Source organism: Pyrgilauda ruficollis, unplaced genomic scaffold (genome assembly GCF_017590135.1).
Source record: "Pyrgilauda ruficollis isolate IOZ18807 unplaced genomic scaffold, ASM1759013v1 scaffold11, whole genome shotgun sequence".
In the NCBI taxonomy this organism is placed as follows: Eukaryota; Metazoa; Chordata; class Aves; order Passeriformes; family Passeridae; genus Pyrgilauda; species Pyrgilauda ruficollis.
The window spans coordinates 3,736,792-3,754,634 of record NW_024509210.1 but is presented as its reverse complement, the minus strand read 5'-3'; the positions used below and the strand labels follow the sequence as shown (position 1 = coordinate 3,754,634).

The 17,843-nt window shown below is 43.7% G+C and overlaps 1 protein-coding gene across 5 annotated transcripts in view; it reads right to left on the bottom strand.

The window, feature by feature from the left end:
- Positions 1-25: 25 nt before the first annotated feature.
- Positions 26-17,843, bottom strand: part of SLC16A9 (solute carrier family 16 member 9) — an 18,782-nt gene continuing 964 nt past the window's right edge. For 2 of the 5 annotated variants that reach the window (XM_041474516.1, XM_041474508.1), the window contains exons 2-7: positions 13,682-13,737; positions 12,013-12,240; positions 4,629-4,772; positions 3,686-3,781; positions 1,239-2,147; positions 26-924 (exon numbers count right to left, since the gene is read on the bottom strand). In XM_041474516.1, coding sequence (XP_041330450.1) covers positions 746-924; positions 1,239-2,147; positions 3,686-3,781; positions 4,629-4,772; positions 12,013-12,208 — 1,524 coding nt within the window. In that variant the 5' untranslated portion in view covers positions 12,209-12,240; positions 13,682-13,737 and the 3' untranslated portion in view covers positions 26-745. Of the gene's footprint in view, positions 925-1,238; positions 2,148-3,685; positions 3,782-4,628; positions 4,773-5,255; positions 5,275-12,012; positions 12,241-13,681; positions 13,738-16,834; positions 16,972-17,769; positions 17,836-17,843 lie in introns of those variants that run through there. The other 3 variants (XM_041474500.1, XM_041474491.1, XM_041474521.1) reach the window with 3 other exon arrangements.

Here is a 17,843-nt window from a genome sequence, read left to right as displayed (position 1 = left end):
ACTTCATAACCAAGTCAGCATTTCCTTTCACGGTTTCAACAATCACATTTATTCCTTGGTTTTAAAAGGTTTTGGTTCAACAGTTTTATAAACAGGCTTCACAAAATGTGCAGTATTTATAAACATGGTTCTTAGTCGCAGTGGTAATAAGAATCTTTACTTTCATCATAATGTTCACTTCAGTTATGCAACACAAGGTTGATTTTGTTTCCCCTCTTCTCCCTCCCACAATTGGCACTTAATCATAAATTGGAGAAACTTTAAAAAGACAAAAAAGTTAATCTAAGCATGAAGTTAAAAGCACCTTGCCACAGTATTACATTTTAATAAGGCAAATTCTTGTTTTGTAAAGCCTAATTGTGCAACTTGGAGACCTATGGAAGGAGGCAGAAATGCCAGCCTTCTCCTATAAAGAACAAGCCTCCATTTTTGCTTCAAAGTTTTCACCCCTCCATACCAAACCCCCTTAAAAAAAGTACAGCTGATAATACAGCAGAACATCCCCTTTACAGGGGAAAGGAAATTACAGTAGACAAAGGCTGAAAACACGGTGCATAGTACACAAAATAAGACTGTTTTTAAAAATAATATTAAAAAAAAGAAATAGAAGAAGAAACCGAACAACAAGCAACAATGGAATTTTTCTAGTGGAAAGAGGATTTGTGGGCTTCATAAATAAGTGAAAAATTACTAAAATACTTTGCTATATAATATAAAAAGGCGCAAAGTGTTTTCCAGTTGTCACCTAAGCGTTAGATGCAACTTTGTAGGAGTAAGTATTTGGAGGCAGCTTGGAGCTCTGATTGGTGCAGGCATTCCAGCAGGGCAGCGCTGCCAACAGCAGGAGAAATCCCCCCAGCAGGACACAAAAGCCACTGAAGTAGAAAGCAGTGTTGTACTCCTGCGTCCAGTCGTAAAACCAGCCTGAGGGTGGGATAAAAGAGAAGCCCATCAGTGAAACGTGACACAGCACTGGTAACATAGAGAACAGCAATTAAAAAACACCCAAATAGCAAAATAAAGTAAAATTAAATAGGCCGAACCTAAAATGCTGTTTGACCTGTCTGACATGGAATGTGTTTTCCCTCAAAGACAAATTACAAACATAATCGGCCAAAAAACAAAAGCTTTTATTTTTTGTTGCAGGTTTTGATTTCATCTTTCCCTAACTATTAAAGATGCAAAAGCATTGTGTCTGGTTGTGACAAGCTCATGTTCAGTTTATACCTACACCTTACCTACAATTGGTGGCCCGAGGCTGTTCCCAAGTCCAGCGAAGAACATCAATATCCCATAGGCATGAGTCAGTTTCTCAATCCCCACAGTCTTTGTTGTTACATACGGAAAAATTGACCAGTTCCCAGTCAGAAAACCCAAAATCCCAGAAAGCATCGCTAATGTAAGGTAACTTTTGGCGAATGGAATTGCAAACAAGGCCACTCCTGTCATTAATAAGGTAGTTACATAGAGATATAAAGTGTTAACCCATTTGAAATCTGCCAGGATTCCTAAAATAAGTTTGCCAACAGTCGTCATAATGCCAATAATGGAAATAAGGGGCATGTAATAGTCATCTTCACTAATATTTGCACTTCTTGCTACATCTTCCATGAGCAGAGAAGGAGGAAATCCACCAATATCAAAGAGCAAGATGGCAACAAAGAGAGCTGAAAATACTTTGTTCTTGAAAAGAACCATGGTTTCCTTCCAGTAGGTCAAATAGAGCTGCCACTTCCTCTTGGCGAGTTGCTTGCAGAAGTTTGTCTGTTCTACAACTTTCTTTTTGTAAGTGTCTTTCTCATTTACATTTATTGAACTCAATGCATTCTTATTCAAAATGCTATCCTGTTTGCAATCAGGCACATTGTTCACAGATTTTTCATCAATATAGCCCTTTTCAAGGATGCTAATGTTTTCTTCCACGGTCTTTTCCTTTTCATGGTAAACAAAATATTGATCTGGGACTTTGTCCACAAACATTTTCTCTGGTGGAGGAGAACTGGACGATTCCAAAGGTCTCATTAGGCTGCCACATGCTAATATATTTAGAGACAGGGCACCAACTATTAGCAGACACCCATCCAGTCCATACAGCTCAATAAGCTCTCTCTGCAGTGCTGCATATATAAAGAGTCCAACACTTGAGCCTATAAAAGAAAAATAAGTTTGGTTTAAACTGAAGAACCAAGACCATTCTTCAACTCTAGCAAAATTCCACTATTCAGCAGCTATGAATACACTGCCACAGGAATGGTAATCCATTTGTGCTCCTCTCTCCCAAGTTTAATGAACCAGTAAGCTATCATCCCTCCTGAAGTTACAGTTTCTTTGTTGAGTAGTCACAACATAAAAAATGTCTCAAAATATCTGAACACTTTGTGACAAATAACACTAGCAGACGCTTCACAAACAAGTAGGATCAATACTATATCTGATTAAAAACATCAAAGAACTAATAAGCCAGCCTTCTGCCCTGCACTCATATACATGTATCCCTCTAAGCACCATTTTGAGTTAGCACAGTCAGAATTTCCTGCTTTCTTCTTTTTCTCTTTTCTTCTCTTTGCTGCCACTCCTCCTCCCAGGCAGAAAGAGGCCAGCAGTTCACCAAGACCCCTCCTAGAAACAGCCCTTTGTTTTGCACCTGACTGCCTGGTGTTTAAGGAGTATGCTTTTTACTCCAAAGGCATTTCTGAAGCTCTACAGGACTAAATGTGCACTTGAGAAATGTGGCCATTCAGAAGAAAACACTGAAGAGGGAGAAATTACTAGGAGCACAAGCATTTAATGCAACCCCAGTAATTTAAAGAAAAGGCTCTTTGTTGAAGTGAGCACATATCCATTTTAAATAGTGGGTGTCCTCTCACAAACACAGAACATTGGTTTTCAAGTCAATTTATATGAAAAACTTTAAAATTATTTGCTGAAGACTGCCTGCTGCTAAACAGAGGAAAAATCAATTACAAAATCCATGCTTGTTTTGCCTTCCAAGTACTAAAATTAACCAGGGCACAATAAGATAAGGCTTTAAGGCAACCGACCTGGAATGCAAAACAAAGCCGCTGTAAATGATCCCAAGAAACATTTCTGCAGAAGCTCCTGTTCACTCAGCTTGTGTGGATGTGGTGTCAGTATCTCACACCACTGACTGTACTGATCCTGTGTCTCCTCACTGACAGCTACTCGAGAAAAGAGGTCAGAGCAGACGCTCCATGGCACACAGAAAGCAAGGCATGGCACAAGAGCCATCTGTAACCGTTCTACTCGGGCCATTAAAAAGGGCAGAGGTACAGCTAATGTGAGGTAGCGGTGATGCAGCATTTATATCCTGCATCTCCAATCTCTTTCTCACCTCTGATCCTGGGCAAGAACAAAGAGGAAAAAGAGTTCTCTATGGAATGTTTCCCCTCATTATCCATGGCATGCAGCCCAAGCTACACGAGTCTGTTTTCAGTGAATATCCTTTCCCCATCTATATTGATGGCCCACAGCATAAACCTGCAAGTGTAGTTACTATTTTGTCTCAAGCCTCAGTTTTCCCCTACACTGCTACTGATATTTTGATTTAAGAAAGTAGTAACTTTAAGTTACTGAGAAAAACATAATCTTCTGGTTTTTATTGCCAGGGTAACGGTGGCTGTATCAGAGCTGAAAAGCTGGAGAGAATGACAACAAAAAGTCCTACCTGTTGAAATCAGACCGAGTGCAAGGCCTCTGCGTTTGTCAAAATACTGGCACGTGATGGTAACTGTTGCAGTATACAAAAGGCCGCATCCAAGACCTGGATAAAAAGAATTAGATATAAAAAATGCTATATCCTCTAGGAAATAAATCCCCCAGGTGATGCCACCCTGAGTGCTGAGGTACCCTTTAACCCTGGCTCAGCACTGTGCCACCTCCCTTCCCTGGCCGTCCCCGCTGCTGAGCCTGGGTGGAGCAGGCCGGTTTGAGGAGCTCCCAGCCGAGCTCTGTGCTCCGTGGAAGGGCTACAGGGCTCTGAGCCCAGGGCTGGCCCCAGAGCTGGGCAGAGCTCCCTGGCCGTGGCCCCGTGCCCGGCCAGCACGACGCCGGGCCCCGCTGGCCAGAGAGGTGCCCAAATTCCTGACACAGTTAATTTGATAAGCCACCCACGGCACACAGAGGGCAGGTCAGCACCTGCCAGGAGAGCAGCGTTTGCATGCCTCCAGCACAGCATTTTGTGTTCAATCCAGTTCTGTGGAGAACAGCATTGCTCCCTAATGATCCCTAATTTATCAAATTAGAATGATTATGTGACAAAATTCCAGAAGAGATATTATTCCTTTAAGATTGGCATTTCATGCCAGCAGAAGATTTGCTCGATTCCAGCCCTTAGGTAAAACCTCAGCTTCTCCATCTCTAACAATTATGTCAACAGAGGACAAACTGTTTTCAAACCCTCATGAACATTTATGTTGTTTTCATCTATTACTACATGGTAACAGCCTGCCCATGCAGCATCCCCCTCTGCCCAAAAGTAAAGTATTCCTTGATAAACCAAGTCCCAGACTACCACTGCCTCTGTGAAGGAGTTTCCCATTTCATATTCATAAACCAACACTCAAAATAACAAAGACTAAGTCTCAAAATGAAGGGAAGGTGTTTCTTACCAACAACTATCCCATATGAAACATATAGGAAGTATATGTTAGGTGCAAAACTGCTCATCATGAGGCCCCCAGCCACCATAAAGCCACTGAAGATAGCTACTGGTCTTGCTCCAAAAGATGATACACATATACTGCAGACAGGACCTAGAAGGAAAAAACAGCAAAAACATTCCAAGTAAACACCAGCACCTATCTCTGCTTCTCCTGTAAAACTACAGAAAACACAAGTCACCTACTGGAAGCAGCCATAACAACATTCAGGTTCACTCCCCAATATTTCTGGGTTCTTAGCTCTCTTTGTTTTTCAAAACAAGAACAAAGTGAGGCAGAATTCACACCCTGCCTCTATTCAGCCAGTTCTCTCCTCACAGAAACTGTAGAACAAGCACTTATTCTCAGTTGTGTGACCTGGAATACACCTTTTAGTCTCAAGTAGCGTGCAAGCTTGGTGCCCTGCATAAATAATCAACCAGCGAGGGACAAAGACAACTTATCTGAAACCCTGCAGTTCCAAACCTTCATACATAAACTTAGATGTTAGCCTCACTTCTAAACTCAGCAGCTTTAAGATTAGAAGTTAGATACACAGATGAATGCCATTATTTAATACAAACAAACAAAAACCACCTTACAACATCTGCATCTCATTTGAAGTGATACACATACACGCCACGGTGGATTCAATCTGCAAAAGCAGTAATTTTGGAGTCTGCCATTTGTCAAGGTTAGTGCTCCCTGACTCACGTAACAGCTTCCCAGCAGATGGGAGGTGAGCCCAGAAAGGTGATACGAGGTAAACAGTTGGAGCCTGGGCATGGTGCTTGCCTAGGTTTGTAGACAGGAGAGAGCAGCTGGGAATGCAGGCAAGGTTTTCCTGTGGTTGCCAGCCACGGGACAAGCAGTTCAGGCAGGCAGGAGCAAAGACTTGTCAGCAGGTGAAATGATCCTCAAAGACAAGGCAGGCCAGAACTTTTGCCCTACATTAGAGCTATCTGCCCAGGGAACATAAAGGGGGGTGAGTCTGAGCTGGGGCTTATCCAGGCAAAGAGTCAGAGTTACAGAGGAATCAAGAAAATATTCCAGGAAAGAAAGGTTTAATTGGATTTTGGAAGCAATGAAAAAGGAAGATCTAAGCACTTACTGCTTCTCAAGAGTCAGCACACTGTGGGAATGAAAGCTGGCCAGCATAACCTGGGCAGAGTAACATGCTGAGAACAAAAGCTAAGAACATTAGATTGTTGCTGATTCTTAGAATTAATTACTAGAACTGGCACATTAAGATTGGTATGTTTCCTAAAACCACAGGATTTAAAAATGAACAAAGGATTGACTCTGTATTATAGAAAGAATTCTTCTACACTAAAAGAACATAAGGCAGTGTTAACATAATACAATTAAGCAGAGGAATTTGCACTCTTTCTATTCTTTATTTCTGACCTACTACCTTGCTAAAACAAACAGCATTTCCCTTCCACCTGCTCTCTGTATTTTGACACAGCCACTCTCAGAAGGTCTCTGTCCAGTCTGGTGGGGTATTGCTGGTACAGACATCACTGACCCCTACTAGAGCATCCCAGGTGAAACTGGACCCTCTGACCCCAAGCCAGAACAAGAGAGACACAGAGCTGAAGGATGTGGCTTCATAACCTGACATGGACATCTCCACTGGAACATGATCAAAAGCATCCCTGACAAGGCCCAAGGAGATCCTCTTCCAGCCTCTCCACTTACAAAATCTAATCCCAAAGGAGAACAAAGAGTACAAAGAGATCTTTTCGCTCTAACATGGAAAACAAGCTGCACAAAACTGAAGAACCTGCTCCAGTGAGCTCAGTATTAATCTGCCATCTCACACAGCAAGACATCTGGCAACTCAGCAACGGCCCTGCTTATAAGAAGGAGAGCCAGTGTAAACATTAAAATAATTATTACAGGTCTCTGAGCTGAGCAGAAAAACTGCTTCATCTTCCCATTCACACTAGGCACAGTTTTCACACTCATCACTCTGCTAGAAAATGAGTCACAAAAGAAAATCCCCCAGATAACCAGCATCTTTGTCCTTTCCTGCCTCCTTGCACTGCTGCCCCTTCTGTGTTTCCCATAGCACTGGAATTTTTTTTTCCACCAGGCACAGCACCTTCAGTTATTACCATGGTATTTGCACAGGAGTTGACTGTACACAAACTTGTCATTCTTTACAAATGTTTGAAGCACAATGGGTTCAAGGCAGTAAATTCTAGTAAAAATCCAACTTTCACAGAATAGGACTGAGACCTGCCCTGTGGATTTTGCTCAAATTGGGCATTCTGAGGAAGGCAGGAGTCTGCATACAGCCACATAGGAAACAGATCTTCAGGCAGCATAAGGATTTTCATTAGCTGACTCCCACCATAATATGAACAACATAAAAAAAACCCAGTGGCAATCCTTGATAGTAAGCATGAAAAATAGCTTTTAAGCCAGCATTTTGTTCAGTTTGCCAGCAGCACCAGGGGTTAGCACTGGAACTAGTACAATACTTTATGACATTGACAAATATTTACCTCTTTTACAAATAAAATCCTCAGGGCTTTTTCCTTTCCAAATGATGTATCTTAAAACTAGACCAAACTCAATCAAAAAAAAGATAGCAGCACAGTTTATTGGAATGACAGCTAACTCTAGGAAGAAAGACCCAGCACAGGAACAGGCACTGCTCTTCTGCACACGACCTGTCACAGCTCGCAGTCAGCATCACAAATATCAGGGCAGCAGTCAACAAGATCCCCAGACAAAATGGAAAGGAGAAACAGAAGGATGATTAGTTTTCACAGGAGATCTTCATACAGAGGGACCAAGGAGGAAGAACACCTAGGAGGGATCATTTGTACATTGGTATTTTTATTAGGATTATTTTGAATTAAATATTTTACCCTTTGTGAGATCACAATGTGTCAGTGAGTCCTTCCTGAGCTATAAAAACAAGCCACCTGCTGCACTCAGGAACTTAAATCTACAGAAATATGCTAATCTCCTGACAAGTACAAAGTTGTTTTGTTTTATGGACGTCAAGAACTAGCACTTTCTTCCTCAATATCTTCACATAAAGTAAAAAAATAACTCTGCAAAAGAACACTCCCTCCCTCCACTCACTGATCTCAAGGGTCCTCCTTCCTTCACCTCATACACAAAACCTTTTGCTAAACAAACTATATTGGACAACTGAGTTATTTTTCTTATCATCTGCATTAATCTGACCCACCCTACCTGGGCATCTGTCCGAGCCTGTTGAAACTGCAGAGTAGAAAAAATGGTCATGGACAGCATGTAAAATCCACTGGACAGAATACAAGAATATGTTTTGCATATTAAGCGCATTTCTAAAACCTGGTTATAATAAATATAATATTCTCCAAATGCCTGTATTTTGGATATGAATATAGATCAGAAAAAAAGCTTTTCACACTGGGCAGCAACCCACCCCCAGCTGATTGGAAAGACAGTCCCCTTGTAAAAAAAGTTGTTATATGAACTGGGCTTCTTTTCAGAGGAATCTTGGGGACACCCTTCTCCCCTGTGCACAAGCTATTTACAGCATCCATACCTTACATAGTGGGGGCTATGTCCGTGTGAGGTGTGTGTTCAAAAACATGTACATGCTGCAAAAGCAGATATAGAGTAGTAAAATTGTTTCTTGAAAACACTAAATTAAGCTTTTTAAGCAGCTAGCACTGAATGCCTCAGATCAGCAGAAACATCCCATCAAATTATCAAGGCGTGCCTTCCAAGAGAGAATCCTCCCTTTGCTCTCCCTCCATTAATGAAGGGAAGTGGGAATGGAGACATTGCTGATGTCTCCTCCTATGCCAAGGACTGTGAAGTCAACTCTTACTATAAACAGCTGTGGTGCCAATTACAGGCGCCAAGGTCTTTGTTTTGATTTTAACAAGTGGAACATGGATTAAATTTAATTTCAGGCTCCAAATGGACGCAAAATTAAGAACATTTGGTGCAGAAGAAATACATGATGTTCAAGAGTATATATAATATCCTCTTCTGGCCTGTTTTAGTAAGGGAAACCTACTAAACTTTTTCAATTTCTTCCTGTTGAACAAGCCCCAGAGCCCTGTGCCCCATATGCCACAGCTTGACCAATGTCGTAACCTAATTCTGCAGGGCAGCTCTCCCCTCTGCCTTCCACAACAACACTGATGCTTGTCTTTCACTCTTCTAGGCACATTTCTTGCACTGCTCCGTAAGGTTTCATCACAGAAAGTCATGACCCAAGCCATCCTGTGAGGAGGAGCTCAGCCAGATCCCTGCCCCATTCCCTTCCCAGATGAAGAGGTGAACAGTCCAGTTCAGGCTGGGCACTGGCCTCAGCAACACCGTCTGTGCTGCAAGCAAAAGGACAGAAATCGAACACCAGGTGCCCAGGAAATGAATCCAAATAAACAAGGTGCTGTACTGGGTTTCTGTGTCTCCAGTCTAAGTTTAGCTCTCACGTAAGTCAGAAGTAAACATTTTAGAAAGGATACCAATGCAGTAAACATGAAAGCGCTCACCAGCATCAGTGGCTTAAAAAGAAGCTTCAGACTGCATGAACAGAAGAAAGGCACGACAGAGAACCTTTTTCTGGGCCAGATGTCTTATATATCTTCTTGGGTTTGGTGAAATGACAGTACTAATACAGCAGAGTCACTGGTCCTAACTTTCTCTGTTACAGAAGCTGGTGGATGTGATTGCCAGTGCTATCAATTGGAAAAGTCTTCCTAAGAAAATGGACTCTGATTTATCTCCTGTCTGTTGGCTGCTAATCTACCATAATTGTCATTCCTTTTCCAGTCTGGCATCTACAGCTTCAGAAAGGTGAGGTTAAGTTGAAAAAAAGCTCACAGAAGAGCCTCTGAAGAAAGGTCTCCAAGTAGTGCCTTAATTAAAAGTGTGGGAGTCTTGGCAAAATGACTGTATCAAGTTACAGGCTTTAAAGAAAATTTAGAAGTAATTTGGTTACATTCTCTAGACATCCATCACACTAATCAAGGGGCACTTCAAAATGTACCACTTAAAGATAACATTATTCATCAGCTGAAAACTAAAACTAAACAACTTGTATCATAAGGTTGCATACTTTTAGGGAGGAAATTTAGTACATTTATCATTAGGGTCAGATCCCAGCTTGACAAATAGCGGGATCTTTCATTTTAGGTAAAGCTGGGAACATAGACTTTGTTTTCAGTCAACTCTGATAACATCAATGTAATTAAAAGACCCTCCCTGTACTTTCTTTTGAAGGCATAAAGGGTAGGAATGATTATTAAGCTTCTGAATGCCAAACTGAAAGAATAAAATCACATGGACAGACAGCACTCCTCTTAACCTGTCAAACCTTCATTTAATTATTCCATACCAAAATCAGTCACAAGAGCACCTTTGATTTTTATTATTCATCACAGGAGTTTCCATTTGCTGCTGTCATGGTTTAACCTCAGCCACAACCAAGCCCACACAGCCACGATCTCACTCCCCCACCAGCAGGAACAGGGAGACTCAGAAGGGTAAAAGCTGGGAAACTCCTGAGCTGACATAAAGGCAATTTCATAGGGAAAGCAAAGCACACTTTGCATGCAGGCAAAGCAAACCAAGGAATTAATTCACTGCTTTCCATGGCAGGGCAAGTTCAGCCATCTCCAGGACAGCAGGGCCCTATCACATGTGATGGTGACTCGGGAAGACAAATGCCATCTCTCAGAAGATCCCCCCTTCCTCCTTCTCCCCCCAGTTTATATACTGAGTGTGCTGTCTGTCACATGGCATGGAACATCCCTTTGGTCAGTTGGGGTCACCTGTCCTGGGTTATCTCCTCCTGACTTCCTGTGCAGCCCCAGTTTCCTCACCAGCCTGGCAGCAGGAGCAGCAGGAAAGACCTTGGCTCTGTTAGCCCTGCTCACCAATAAGAAAAACATCTCTACATTATCAACCCTGTGTTCAGCACATATCCAAAACACAGACACTGAGAAGAAACTGAACTCTACCCCAGCCAAAAACCAGTCAGCTACAAAGCACACTGCTGAGAATTGCTCACAGTAGCAAAACAAAGGGCACTAAAATCTGGAAACTAGCACGATATTGACATAAGGGAAAGGGGACTGAGGCTCTTAAAGCCAGAGGCTTCTGGTCTCCTAAAAGGGTGCTCTCTTGAAATTTCCTTCTGCCTAGTTTTTCCGTCAGTAATTACCTTGTTTATCATTATTTTCCTCTCACTTCTCTCTTTCACTCAAGCATATTGAGGTCTTGATGAATAGCAGGAGTTACTATCCATAACACAGGAAAATGAAAAAAGGATGATGCAAGAACAATCCACAGTCCTTTATCCAACAACACCCTGAGACTGAATATAGTTTTACTGTGGTTAGTGATCCACCTGCCTTTGCCCATTTCTCTTCTGCCTGGTGGTAAAAAACCCTAACACAGGTGTGACACCAGTATTTGGTCAGTTCCAGGGCCACACAAAGCAGTGCTCTTTATTCAGGTCTGTATTGCTATTAGAACATCAACTTTCTTTTGAGGAGGAGTTTCCTCAGCATCCTGAGCTGCATTTTGTCCATTAAACCACATTATTGTTTTTGCCTGTAGCAGCTGCCCTGCTGACAAGAAATTTTTTCCAGATCCAGCAAATAGATAACAGCTCCCATGGTAAATCTTTGAAAGACACAAGTTAGTGATATGACCCAGTAAACACCCATGCCTGATCTTAAAACAACAACCTAGGAATTTTCAAGGTGGCATTTTATTTTCCTAAAATTCTGCTGTTACTCTCCAAGTGACAACGTCTTACTAGAGAAAAGCTTCCAGTAAAGTTGCTTTATTTAATGCTACTGTTACCCATGACTTTCCAGCCTTCAAAGGGAGCTTTTTCTCAAATAAAGAACGCAAAGGAGCCCTCATCCACCCTCACTGGTAGGATTACTGCTAGAGCTGAAAAATTGGTAACAAGTTTATTGACTTTTTTCCATAAAGCACTTGAACCATTTTGGACTAACAGCTTCCTCTGATACAATAATGTAAATGTCAGTCTTAAAGTCTCATTTAAAAGAAAAAATTGCACAGCAAAATTGCTGTTTAGCTTCCCAGTGTGGCTTTTCTAGTTTATTCAAATACAATCAGTTTGAATTTTCTAAAGGGAATATTTTTCTTGCTCTTTTATCATTATATTCCTCTGGTTTATGCATAAATGTAACTATAAATGAAACTATAAATGTAATTTTCTTACCCATCCTGATCTAAAACAAAAGTGCATCACCCTCATTTGCAGCTATCTTTGATTCAATTCCAAAAGCACACACAGACAAAAGCATCAATTGGAAACGTTTCAATTTAAAAGAGATACTGCTTCTGCACTTACTGGCAAGCAATCCAATTCCATTGGCTAGTGATCCAACCCAAGCAGTCTTGCCTTTCCCTTCTCCAAAAGCATCCAGCCACTCTAGGTACAGGACTCCCACCGCCAGCGGTGATCCATAGCACAGGAACTGGGTGAAGAAGGACACGACAACAATCACCCAGCCCCAGCCTCCGTCTGGTGGCTTCCGAAACACCATCCTGGCAGCTGGGTGCAGAAGCAGGGCAGCACCTGTGCAGACAAACCCCAAAGAGAGCAGTGTTAGAGCAGTGCCTGGCCGAGGGCTGTGGGCACAGGGGAGCTGTGCAGAGATGGCACAGCTGGGTTCAGCCGTGCTGCATGAGCAGCCGCAGCACAGCACACAGGCAGAGCGAACTGGGACTGGCACGCTGCACCTCTGCTGGCTAACAACGACAGCACCTAAAGCACCATGAGTTGTGCATACACCTGCACTGCGTGACAGAAAGGCATTTCATTTGCTGAGTGCTAAACAGGCTTTGTGAAAACTTCAGGCAATAATATCTGCCGCGGTTCAACAAAAGAGACCCACGGTCACCTGCTGTTAAAGCCATGAATATCAAAAAAGGAGCAATAAATCTGTACTCAGTTCCAAACTCAGCACAGTATCTTTCCATTCACGAAGGTGTTTGCCACAGATAGCACACTCTGAGAGGGGCAGATCAAGAGGAAGACTGACATTTTGGCAGTAGTAACAGTTAAATACTCTGCTCTGTCAACGAAGCAATGTGTAGAGAGCAGCATCCAAAAATCACTTCAATATATCAGTGAAGTGAGCTCTAAGACTGTGTACAGGTGTGGCTCATATGCCAAGACACGACAGCAGCAAACATGCGTACAAAAATCTGCTATAACCTGTGAGAGTGTCTGCCCTCTGTGCAGTTGGCACACATCAGCCTTCCCCAAACTGGCAATCACTGCCTGGACTCCAGAAATACCACCTTGCTCCTGGGCATGGCTCAATCCATCCCCTGTGTATCTATGGCTGCAAATAACCCACCACCCTCACATCTTCTCAAGACTAGCGTGTGATGTAGGGATCAATACTTCCAAAATCGAGCAGATTTAGAGGTTTTCCAGGCTACATTGCTCTGGAGTCTCCCTGTGCACACAGCCAGCCTGCCCTCCCTCTCTACAGGAAGAAATCTGCACAAGTGATGAGCACAAAACACATACTCTGCCCCTGGCTCTGCCACTAACCAGATATATGATTCTCAATAGTTTTATTTCCTTCGCCCTGGAAGATAGAAAGAGGTAAGATCTTACCCTGTTTTCTTCATGAAATATTCTCAAGGACCATCTCCACACTGCAGCTTAAGCATTAAGACTGCTGCAGTAACAGCTCTGCTCTGGGAGACTCCCAAGAGGCAAAGCAGAAAAATAAATGCATTGCACTGCCTTTCTGACTTAGGAACCCAGAGGAAATGGAAAAAAATTACTGCTGTATGAAAGCAATTGGGAAAACATGCAGACAATAACAGAATTCTCATTTGAGATCTTCACACCCTTTTCTTGGGCAATTTTTAAGCATATGCATGGAAAACTCAACAAAACCTCTATAGTATAAAATTTTGAGGAATTGTATAGAGACATGAAAAAGGCCAGTTCTAGTTTACAAATGCACTTAAATATTACTTTGAGGGTAGATACTCACAGATGATGGCAAAAATCTGTCAGCTTCCTATAAAGGTGCCTTCATGTGACAACCACCTGCAGAAAAGAACAAAGCAAGTTTTCAGCCAACATATCACCGCAACAGTTAACACAACTGTGAAAAAATGGTGGCTTCACATGACATTTCTTCTTTTTAAAATCTTCTCAGAGGAACTTCAGAAGCAAACAAGTTATCTCAGTGGAGAAGTACTGATCTCCTGCAATTAATTAACATCTGACAGCAGCCTTGAGCCCTCAAATAACAAAAACATCGCATTCTAATGTAAAATACATTTTGACATCCTGGGTCCTTTGGGAGTGATTTACAATTTTAATATTCTGACTGTCCTTGAAGATACAACAATCCCAGTTACAAATGCTACAAAGTTATTTGTTTCAGCTTATAAATATAAGCTGTAACTCACTCCGATGCCTGGTGAGTGTCCCTTGATCCTGAGAGATGCAAGGGGGGCAGCTGGGATAGCCAGAAGTCATAGGCACTTTCCTGTAACACCCTTTACACAAAAAGGGATGCCTGTATTTCCACACAAAATATTTGAGTTATGTGAATGCAGTCCCCAAGAGGTGACCTATCCATCTCTCCATGAATTAAGTGATTTTCACTTGGCTTGTTTTGTCCCTGCCTAGAGGAAAAAAATATTGGAAATAAGTAACAGCTTTAAAAGCAGACAATGAGACAAAGCAAGGAAGTTTTCAGAAAAACTCTACAATAATGGAGGTAGACAGTGAATAGCCTCAACTCCTATTTGTTTAAAAATAAACTTTTGAAAACAAACACATTTTAGCTGTTACATTGATTTCCATTATATTGGTGCCCTAAAATTTAGCACAAAGACAACTCTTGAGTTCAGTTCTGCTATTCTAAACATTTCATGGGAAGGAAGCAAGGACTGGGCAGGAGAGGAAAAAAGTTTTTGTAATCTTTGGTCACGTAGTCTCTTCTAATAGAAAGACTAAAGCTCTGGATTAATTTGTCACCTGCTGCAGTGCTGCAGAGTATAATTGAATTTAACCAACTGTACCAAATTTACAGCAGTAGAAGTGCTGACCTTCTACATGCTGACAACTCCTACTTTGCATCACAGATCTCTTTTGCATCTTTTAGCTACATAACAAAACTTTAGGTATCAACCATCTCTATTCTCTGAATGTCCCAAGCCATTCACAATCCACAACTGTCAAGCAAAAAGCAAAAACCACCATCATTTCCCCTCTAGAAATCATCCTCTGGGGTATAACAGGTCTATAAAATCCCAGGGTCAGTTTCTAATGACCTGGCTTTCCCTTCCCTTCTCCTCCCTTTCCTTCCCTTCCTGTTTTCGCAGGTAATTCCTTCACCTCACACTGCTGTGTGCCTGATACCTAAACTAAGGTATTTTCTAACTCCCCTGAAGGCCACAGAAAGCAGGGAGCTCCAGACCTGCATGAGGAGCCTGTTCCCCAGAGCCCTCTGCTATGATAGTTAAAGATGTCCTGCACAACCAAGCCACTGCTGGGACCATGGATGTCAACTTTCTACTGGCACATTATTTAATGCTTCTCCAAAAGGAGCAAGTTGTACTGTGGTAGCTTGGTAGCAGGGAAAAGAACTGACAGGGAGAATTAAACCTTCATTTGCATGGACATCAGAGCTGTGCATCGACTTGGGAGGGATCCAAAGTGCCTTTCACTATTTTCTATCTGTGTAGAAGGAGGACACAAACTGTAAAGATAAATGTGGACACCAAAGATGAAGAAGCAGAAGCCCACACGGAAGGGAGTGAGGGGAGTCAATAGTTTTGGGTTTTTTTCTCAGAACCAACCGGGAAGACTTGTGTGATCCTGGTAACAGATGAACAACTGTTTAAGATTCAGGATTCAGGTGGGAACAGTTTCACAAAACTTACTGTTCACTAAGCCTAGGGATATTGTTTCAGACTCCAGGAAACCAAATTAAATTAAAAATACTGAAAAAGAGACACGAAGCATAAAGAACTGAATAGTAACTTGAAATTTGGTGAGAAAAAGCTTTTCAGTGAGTTGTACTCACTGCGAATAAGAATCAGAGGAAGAGAGCTGCTTGATGAAAGCCTTTACCAACCACAACAAAAAGAAACCCTAGAGAACAAACTGAACAACAGTTTCAATGTGGAAAGAGAGAAGTGTCTGGCTGCAACTATTTGCTTTGCTCTGAGCACCATTATCACAACACTGAACTCCCTTCCTATAAATCTTAGAATTTGGCTTAAAGATGACAGATGAGCACAAAAAAAGAACATGAGCACCACTGAAACATTAGCCCTCAGCACAGCAACTTGTATTAATCTGTGGCAAAGGGAATCTTGAGAAAGACAGTAGCAATGTGATTGTTTCCAGTTTGTTCTTTGTGCAGCCAGAGCCCGGGTGAGTGTGTTGCTTTCTGCGAGCAGCACATGGCTGCAAAGAAAGCTGATGTCAGCAGACACACTGCGTGATTAACACCGGGCTCGTCAAGTTTTGCAAGGCACTGCTGCAAATCAAGACGGTACCAGCCAGAAAAGTAACATCTCTCATTTTAAGCTGAATCAGACTTCTTGTAAATTTCTGTTTCTTTTTCAGGCAAGTTCTTGCAATTATCATCTGAAATTTCTGCTACCCTTAGCTTGCAAGTAACATCTAGAGCATGAGACTGGTACATGATAGGTGCTTTTAAACACACTGATCATTTCCAAACACCTGCATGTGTACTGACACACCAGCACAAGCATTGTATTAAATTCTCTGGAAGATGCATCTGTACTTCCACGACATCAGACTTAAACTGGTGTTCTAACTACAGTAGCTTCCTCTGTGACACTGAAGACATAGATATATTTATATATATATATATATATATAGTTCTCAATATTCAGGTCTGCCTATTTCTCTCATTTCTCTACCTGCCCTTCTGTGAGTTAAGTAAGAGAGTTGTCAATATCAATGTTTCCTCCTATTTCTCACGGATGACAGAAGTGTGAAATTTAAAACAAAACGAAACACCAGGACAAAACTTACCAACAACATAATAATGTTTTTCTATTGTGCAAAATTAGTTTACATTAAGAAGCATCAGTGGGGCAGCACATAAACCAGTCAGTTTTGCACAAATCTGTCAGCTCAGCAGAACCAGTCCTACCTGTTTCCAGAGCCTCACTGCTCCAGAGCGGATGGAAACCCCCCCGAAAGCACGACTTAGGTCCCTGTCGGTCACTAGCACGCATCCATGCAGGCAGATGTGAGCCGGCGCCGCTAGAAACCACCGGCCAACATGTTTTACCAGCGAGCTCCTCTGCAACACGAGAGCACGACGTGCGCCTCCTTACGCATCGCAACCTGCGAGGCTTCCCTTCAGCACCTCCGCCCGTCCGTGCCCCTTGGCCAGGGTCTCCGTGGGGATGGACGGCCTCTTATAGCCCCCTGCTCGCCTCGCCTCTCCCCACGCCCTCGGGGGCCAGCCCACAGCCCCGCGTTACACATTGACGCCTTCCAGCTGCAGGCCAGTTCCGACGGGAAGCGCTCATCCGCGCAGTGACGCGCACCAGGAGGGGACTGAAGGTCGCCCTGGCCGTCCCGATGCCACGCACGGCCGAGCCGCAGTGCCCCGCTCCGGGGCAGCCGCCGAGCTGCCCGCAATGGGCACAGCCGGGGGCTGCCGGGCTCCCGAAGGGGCCAACACCGATGGCGCTGCCATGTGCCCGCGGCAGGTGCGGGTGTCGCACACCGCCCAGCGCCCACCGGATGCCGACAGGGCACACCAGGAGGCCCCACAGCCAGCACCGCAAGGCTGTGGTGGTCGGCGACGGGCACCGCAAGCGATGCGCTCGCCCCGGGCCGGCGGCACGATCCGCTCCGGCTCCTTTTCCCGAAGCCGTTCCCCGCGCAGAGCCGCCCCGGGCTCCGGCCTGACCCTGCCGCCCCCCGCCCCGGCCCCCGGGGCAGCTCCCGCCCCACAGCGGAGCCGGGTCGGGCCGAACCGGGGCAGCGGCCCCTGCGGGGGCTCCGTCCGGCCGTCCATCCGGCCGCCCCGCCCCGCACTCTCCCCCCCCGAATGGCGGGTCCCGGCCCCGTTACCTGCGGGCGGGCGGCCCGTGGGGCGGGGGCCCGGAGCCGCCCCCGGGGAGCCGGGGCAGCCCCGCATCGCGGCG